Source organism: Apis dorsata, unplaced genomic scaffold, assembly GCF_000469605.1.
Source record: "Apis dorsata unplaced genomic scaffold, Apis dorsata 1.3 scaffold_292, whole genome shotgun sequence".
In the NCBI taxonomy this organism is placed as follows: Eukaryota; Metazoa; Arthropoda; class Insecta; order Hymenoptera; family Apidae; genus Apis; species Apis dorsata.
In genome coordinates this window covers 317,680-324,330 of record NW_006263567.1, presented here as the reverse complement: position 1 = coordinate 324,330, position 6,651 = coordinate 317,680, and the positions used below count along the sequence as shown (strand labels likewise).

The following is a 6,651-nucleotide window of genomic DNA, read 5'->3' as shown; positions in this document are numbered from 1 at the left end:
GGGGGGGGGGGGAAAACCTAAGATGTCACGATTGGATTAGTGGGCGAAGGGTTTGAGACGCGTTTAACCTACGAACAATTTTCTTTGAAAATTCCGATAAATCTACTCTGCAATCCTTGTTAAACTCGAACTACAAATTTTCATCCTTCGTTTCTTCCATCTTCCAATCCTTACGTTCGTCGTTTCCAATTAAATTTCAAATTTCTTCCATTTCCATCATCGATTACAAATTATTCTACAAATCTCATTCAAAGTTATCATTTAAAAAATATTATATCACGAGAGATCGTACAAATGAACAAGTTTCGTTTTCTCCAAAAAAATTTCCTCGATCCTCCAATCTCCTTACGTTCGTTTCCAATTAAATTTAAAATTTCTTCCATTTCCATTATTAATTACAAATTATTTAACAAATCTAGTCCTAATTTATCATTTAAAAAATATTGTATCACGAGTGAATGAATAAATTTTCGAAAAAATTCCTCGATCCTCCAATCCTTACGTTTTCAATTAAATTTAAAATTTCTTCCATTTCCATCATTAATTACAAATTATTCTACAAATCCAAAGTTATTATCATTCAAAAAAATATTATATCAATCGCAACTCGTCGATAGGCTAGGGGCGCCCATCGCTAGTGGTTGTGTCACCACCGGTCGAGACTATAGGGTGCGCAAGGGGATGAAGTTGCGCGGGCGCACTGTCAGGACTATCGATTTCGCGAGCACGGCGGTGGCACGGCGGTTGGCCATCGATTCGACGCTCGTCGTAAAAGGATTGTAGCTTCGGCGATCCCCGAAAGGCGACTCGACACTCGAGACACGGACGAATCTCTTTTTCTCTCTCTCGTTCTCTCCCCCTCTCTCTCCCTCTCTCTCTCCCGTTCGACTCGAGAGGAAGTTGTTGTCGGTGGAAGGCGGGGCCCGAATCGGTCGCGGAACGTCCGATCTTTGCCTGGATCCTGGACACCAGCGTCTGGACGTCGATTCGTGGACAGTGTCGTTCAAAGTAGTGTTTCGAGGGGGAGCGAAGTCGATCCAAGTTGTTTAATCGCGTTTGGCCGAGTCAGTCCCCGAAGCAGTCATGCAGAATTATGGACACGAGGATTACGATTACGGGGCAACGGAGGGTGGGCAACAACAGGAGACAGGTGGTGGTAGAACGTTACCACAGGTGCCAGGCGTGAGGCCCATGGTCGACCCCCATGCCCACGGCGAGGTCGACCCAAGCCTTTATCCCCAGGCGAAGGAGGCGACGCACAAGATCCGTGGAAAAAGCGACGTGATCGAGTACCTGTTCGGCTCCGTGGACCAAGAACTGCTCACGGTGAAGACGTTCTATTTCTTCTTCTACTCGGCGTTCGGCTCCCTGTTCCCGTTGATGGGCGTCTATTTCAAGCAGATGGGGATGAACGCCGGCCAATGCGGCCTTCTGATGGGGCTCAGACCTTTCATCGAATTCCTCAGCGCGCCTTTCTGGGGCTCGTTGGCTGACAGGTGAGAAGTTCCCACTTTCGATCGGATTTCGATATTCGATATCGACCCAGTTATAATTGAAAAGTGTTCTAATTATAAAACGTGTTCTTCCCGTGTCTTCTTCTCTTTCTGCTTTTTTTTGGTCGATACACAGCACGTGTAAACAGTTTTTCTCAATTCGATGTTATAGTCGAGAGAATAAAATATTGCGTGGATTATGCAGAGTCGAGAGAGGGAATGCTTCAACCCTTTATCGATTCGTTCGGTTAGAGGGTAATAAGAATTGCACAAGTTCCAAATTTATCTGGGGAAGTACGACATCGATTTTCTTTATTTGCTTCCAGGTGGCAGAAGGGTAAATTGATCTTTCTCGCCTCCCTCTCTTGCTGGATCATCTTCACTCTACCCCTAGCCTTCATGCAACCACCGGCCACTTCGTGCATGGTTAGAAGGAACAGCACCGAGTGGTTGGAAGCGCCGAATCCGAAAACTAGGATAGTTAAACGATCCACCAGCCTCGAAGACTTTTATCGTCAAAACGACGAGGAATGTTTAGAAATAGCGGACAACGTCGTGTTCGAGAGATTGCGAAAGGACACGAATCTGGATCCGTTGACGGCGCTCCGCTCGCAAACGAGGAAGGAGCACGAGAAGGGAAATCACGACAACAACAGGTTTCGAAGAGAGACGCAACAAGGATCGACCGAGGACAGCCCTGTGGAGGATCTAAAGTACAAACAACTGGTGTTCGAGGAGAACGATCCCGAAGCGAAGACCATCGACTTCGAAACTTTGCAAAGGAAAAACCGTCCCGCCGACGTGCTCGAGTACAAGCGTTTTCTCAACGTGAGTTTCTTACTTTTCAAACTTTTCGAACACGAGAGAGGAATTTTTCTCGAAAAGGGGAAACGCGTTTATTCCAGAATCAACCTTTGGACGACGGGAAACCGCCTAAGAAAGCGTACACGCATACCAAAACCAGGGTGAAACCACCCCCCACCAAGGTGATGGTGAAACGAGACGCGAACAAGGAAACTTGGACGGAGAACGACTCGAGCGTGTTCGAGCCTCGGCAACAGTGGTCCACGATGAAGAAACTGCGAAAGATGTCTTTGAACGAGGACGAGGAGGAGGAAAACGATAAGGAGAACGAGGTGGAACCGCCATTGGTCAGGACGAAACGATACGTCAGGATACCTCACTCTGGCCAGAGCCCTCACACCGTGTCCTACGCAGCGAATTACAACGAGCAGGAGAACAAGGGTTGGGTGAAACCTCTGTTCAGCTCCATCGTGTACAGATTACCGGTACGAAATCCACATTTTCTTCCTTTCTTTTCTCCAACAATTAATCGAATAAGTAATCCTCGTTTGCTCAGGATATCCAAAAAACCTTCTTCCTCCTGTTGTTGCTGGTGATAGTCGGAGAATTCTTCTCGGCCCCCGCCATCACTCTCGCGGACTCCGCTGTGATCACATTGCTAGGCGAGGACGCGGATAGGTAAAACGTTCCATCCCGTTTCCGTCCAGATCTCTTTGCATCTCTCTCTCTCTCTCTCTCTCCCCGCGCAGATACGGTCACCAGCGAATGTTCGGCAGCTTGGGCTGGGGCCTGGCCATGTTCTTCGTGGGCATCGCGTTGGACCACAGCACCGCCTTCTCCGAGCATCCTTGCGGCCCAGACGCGAGGGAGAAGAACTACACGATCTGCTTCGCGATCTTCAGCGTCCTCATGGGTGCCGCTCTCATCACCGCAACCCAGATCAACTTCAAGTACGACTTCCCCATAACGGAACCGGTGAGCGATCTCTAATCGAGTACATAAAATACACGAAGCAGCGTAATTATTATTAATCCAAATAATTTCGTGCAGGAAGTGGAGAAGCCTCCCGCGGAGCCAACGAGGGAGGAACAGCTGCAGAGCCAATTGTCTCAGCAATTGAATCTACCCAGTCTCCAAGACTCGTCGGCAGCGGTGAATCCAAAGCCGCAACCTCCGGAAGACAAGGTATATTCCGCGATCCTCGATGATCCTTAAAATGGTTGATCCGTTTCGCGCTGTGGAAAAAGGAATTCTTGACAATTTGTATCGATTTCCAGACGAAAATGTTCGCCCAAACGATGCGAGAGATCCCGGAATGGGTGACCGTGTTGAAGCAATTCAAGAATCTCAAATGCGCTTCCTTTCTGTTCGTCGCCTGGTTCATGGGCTTCGGNTTGATCTTCACCTTCCTCTTCTGGCACCTTCAAGATTACGGTGGAACACCGACTCTCTTCGGCGTCGCCTCCGTCATCAACCATATTTCCGAGATATTCGCCTACTTCTTCAGTTTCAAACTGATCCGTCAGATCGGCCACGTGAAGGTAGCTCAACTGTGCTCTTTAAGAGGGAGAAGAATTTGCAACACGATTTTTGCCAATTTTTTTTCAATCATTTGTAACTTGTTGCTGAAGCAGGCGCGCACTGGTTTCAGGTATTGTGCATGGGGCTGGGGGGGAACGTTCTACGATTCCTCTACATATCCTGGCTCACTATCCCGTGGTGGGTGTTGCCGTTCGAGTTCATTCAAGGGATAACCCACGCGGCGGTCTGGGCAGCGTGTTGCAGCTACATCTCTCACAACACGCCTCCTCAACTGCGCACGAGCGCGCAAGGTGTTCTTCAAGGGATCCATCACGGTCTTGGCAGGGGATGCGGGGCTGTGATCGGTGGCATGTTCGTAGATGCTTACGGTGAGCTATTTTCGCTCTGTACTCTCTTCGTCGCAGAGGAAAGAAAGAAAGAGAAAGAAATTCGATATCGATTCGACTTGAATAAATTATTATTCATAAGGGACGTATACCGTGTATTCCTTAAATAGAAGAAAAAGTTCGAGAGAAAATGTTCTCTTTTCCGAAACAGGGACAACTGCCACGTTCAGAGCTTACGGCCTCATTTGCATCGTGGTCCTCGGCGCGTTCATCTTCATCAACTTCTACAGGAAGGACACCGGTTTCGTGTCCGAATTGCCCCAAACGGAGGATCCGCACCAGGTAGCGGAGGCGACCCACCTGGCGCCGCACGGCGTACCCAGCAACGCCATCCCTCGTGCCCTCAGCTCGACCAGATTACACGAGCTTGCTAATCAGGAGACCGGGTACGGGGCTACTTATCAGACCACGGGCGGAAATCTCGGTGTACCAGGTGCGAATGGCGGTAAGCAATATATCTTTGTTATTATTGTACTTTTGTTTAATCTCTATCGTGCGTAATCGGAGAAATATATTTGCATACCAGGCCCAGTGAACCCGACGAATCCATTTCTGAACAGCGGAGGCGCAGGCGAATATAATTACGGTATGACTGGCAATGGAGGGGACGAGTATATCCGTAGGAGCTTCCAGGTTTAGTAAAATCATTTCTAACTAAAACGTCTACAAGAAAGACGTTTGTTAGAAAAAAAAAAAAAAAAAAAAAAAAGGAAAAGAAAGAAAAAAAGAATAGATAGAGAAAACTTCTACGCAAGGCTATACTCTCTGAGCGAAAAACAATTTTTTTTCTTTATTTCTTTTCGTGCCCCTGTTTCATTATATATAATCATCGCCGGTATCTCGATCCGGAAAACGAGTTATATTTAATCTTCCCCTTGTCTTCTTTTCATATGCTCCCCGCAGCTTTACAATGAGGTGATCAGAGAATTGGACCTGTTTAAACCACCGCCGATAGTGACCCATCTACACGCTCAACAACCATGCACCAACCCTTTCCATCAGGACGACTACGAGTGGTAACAGTCCGGGATGTTCGATCCCACTTGAGGTGATCAGGATGCTCGTGGAACGTTGGTCGGTAATCGGCTCGTTCACCGGAGAACCAACGAACGAAGGACCAGCTTCGAAGTGCTAGGCAGAAGAAATTTTTACGGTCAAGCAGGCTCGATTAACCTGGAAACCCCTTGGTGCCTCCTTGGAGGAGCGACGATATCATTCCTTGCATTTTAAATTGGAAACGTTTGCTAACTAGCTATGGGATGGAAATTGCTTTCGACGAATCAATCTCGTTATATATATAGAAGAGAATAATAAAGAATAAAGAAAATTCGATCGATAAGTGATCGAAGTAGATTACATTAAAAAAAAATATATTGACCGTGAGACTGATCGATAGAATGACGAAAAGTGCCTGTTCCCCGAGATGTTGTCGTTTACGGTTAAATATTATCGAGAGGATCATTTCAGAAATGATAATCGCAAAATAAAAGATGTCGCCAGATGCGCTCGTTGGGGGCACCAAAGGGTAAATTTCGATGAGATGAGACAGAATTCCGCGAGACGAAGCTCCTTACATTGCGCAGCGAACGAAACTCTCGAAAAGAATCTCGAGTAGAAGGAGACGTTCCATCCAAGGTATTTCGTTAGGGGCGTGACAACGATCTAACGTGGCACGTGAGAAGTTTTCGGCTACGTGGACGAGATAAATTCACGATCGTCGCGTGCCACGTGCCTGGATCGTCGGAGAACAAGAGAGTTTTAAACCACGATGTACAGACGATGATGTATCTATCTCGCGAGATATACCTGACAACGTGTAGTAAGGCACGACACGATCTGCGGGGTCGCTTCAACGAAAACTCGTTATCCTTATGCAAAGAAGACTCGCATTCCACGGTATCATTCGAGCTTATATTTTCTGAAAACGAGAGAAATATTCAGATCGATCGAGGAAGAAAGGCTGCCAGTTTCTTATCGATGCGCACGATCTTCTATTTTCAGCGTGAGATATAGAATAGAAAAAGAATAGAAAAATGAATACGAATATGAATACTTGAGATAAAATTCTTGGGGGAAATGGAGGGTAAAACTCGAATCTTACCGTGTCGTCCTCGAATGCAAGCAGCTCGATGTAATCATTATCGTGTATCTTGACGTGCAAATCTATTACTCGGCTTCTCTCGTTTCGTTACGAATCTGATCATTGTTAACGCGTTAATCTATTATTCTCGGCCAAATCGTCACGAGAATATCTAGATTATAGTTATATTGTAAATACTTATTATCCTCGTTTCTCTCGCGTGTGAATTACAACCAACTTTGACTCTTCTCTCGTTCACCAACGTTGTTTTCCGTTTTCTAGGCTGAACGTTGCTCGTTGCGTGTTGTATCCTGTAAAACGTTTCACACGTACTGTAATTATATTA

General features: G+C 46.5%; 2 protein-coding genes across 5 annotated transcripts in view; one reads left to right on the top strand and one right to left on the bottom strand.

Annotated features, from left to right (window-relative positions):
• The first annotated feature begins 1,079 nt into the window (after positions 1-1,079).
• On the top strand, positions 1,080-5,547 carry LOC102675013 (major facilitator superfamily domain-containing protein 6). Of its 2 annotated transcripts, none has more exons than XM_031511129.1 (11): positions 1,080-1,496; positions 1,820-2,321; positions 2,399-2,782; positions 2,854-2,975; positions 3,047-3,272; positions 3,348-3,482; positions 3,575-3,838; positions 3,949-4,207; positions 4,377-4,670; positions 4,752-4,811; positions 5,129-5,547. In XM_031511129.1, exons 1-11 carry the CDS (start codon positions 1,084-1,086, stop codon positions 5,137-5,139), a joined length of 2,670 nt encoding a protein of 889 aa, XP_031366989.1. In that variant the 5' UTR covers positions 1,080-1,083; the 3' UTR covers positions 5,140-5,547. The 2 variants fall into 2 exon arrangements, with proteins under 2 accessions (XP_031366989.1, XP_031366988.1); XM_031511128.1 differs by having other exon boundaries at positions 4,752-4,858.
• LOC102675408 (double-stranded RNA-specific editase Adar) overlaps positions 4,992-6,651 on the bottom strand; it is a 12,330-nt gene continuing 10,670 nt past the window's right edge. The window contains exons 10-12 of one of the 3 annotated variants that reach the window (XR_004150720.1): positions 6,327-6,616; positions 6,032-6,143; positions 4,992-5,356 (exon numbers count right to left, since the gene is read on the bottom strand). The gene's annotated coding sequence lies outside the window, so the exon portion shown is untranslated. Of the gene's footprint in view, positions 5,357-6,031; positions 6,617-6,651 lie in introns of all 3 variants that reach the window. The other 2 variants (XR_004150721.1, XR_004150719.1) reach the window with 2 other exon arrangements.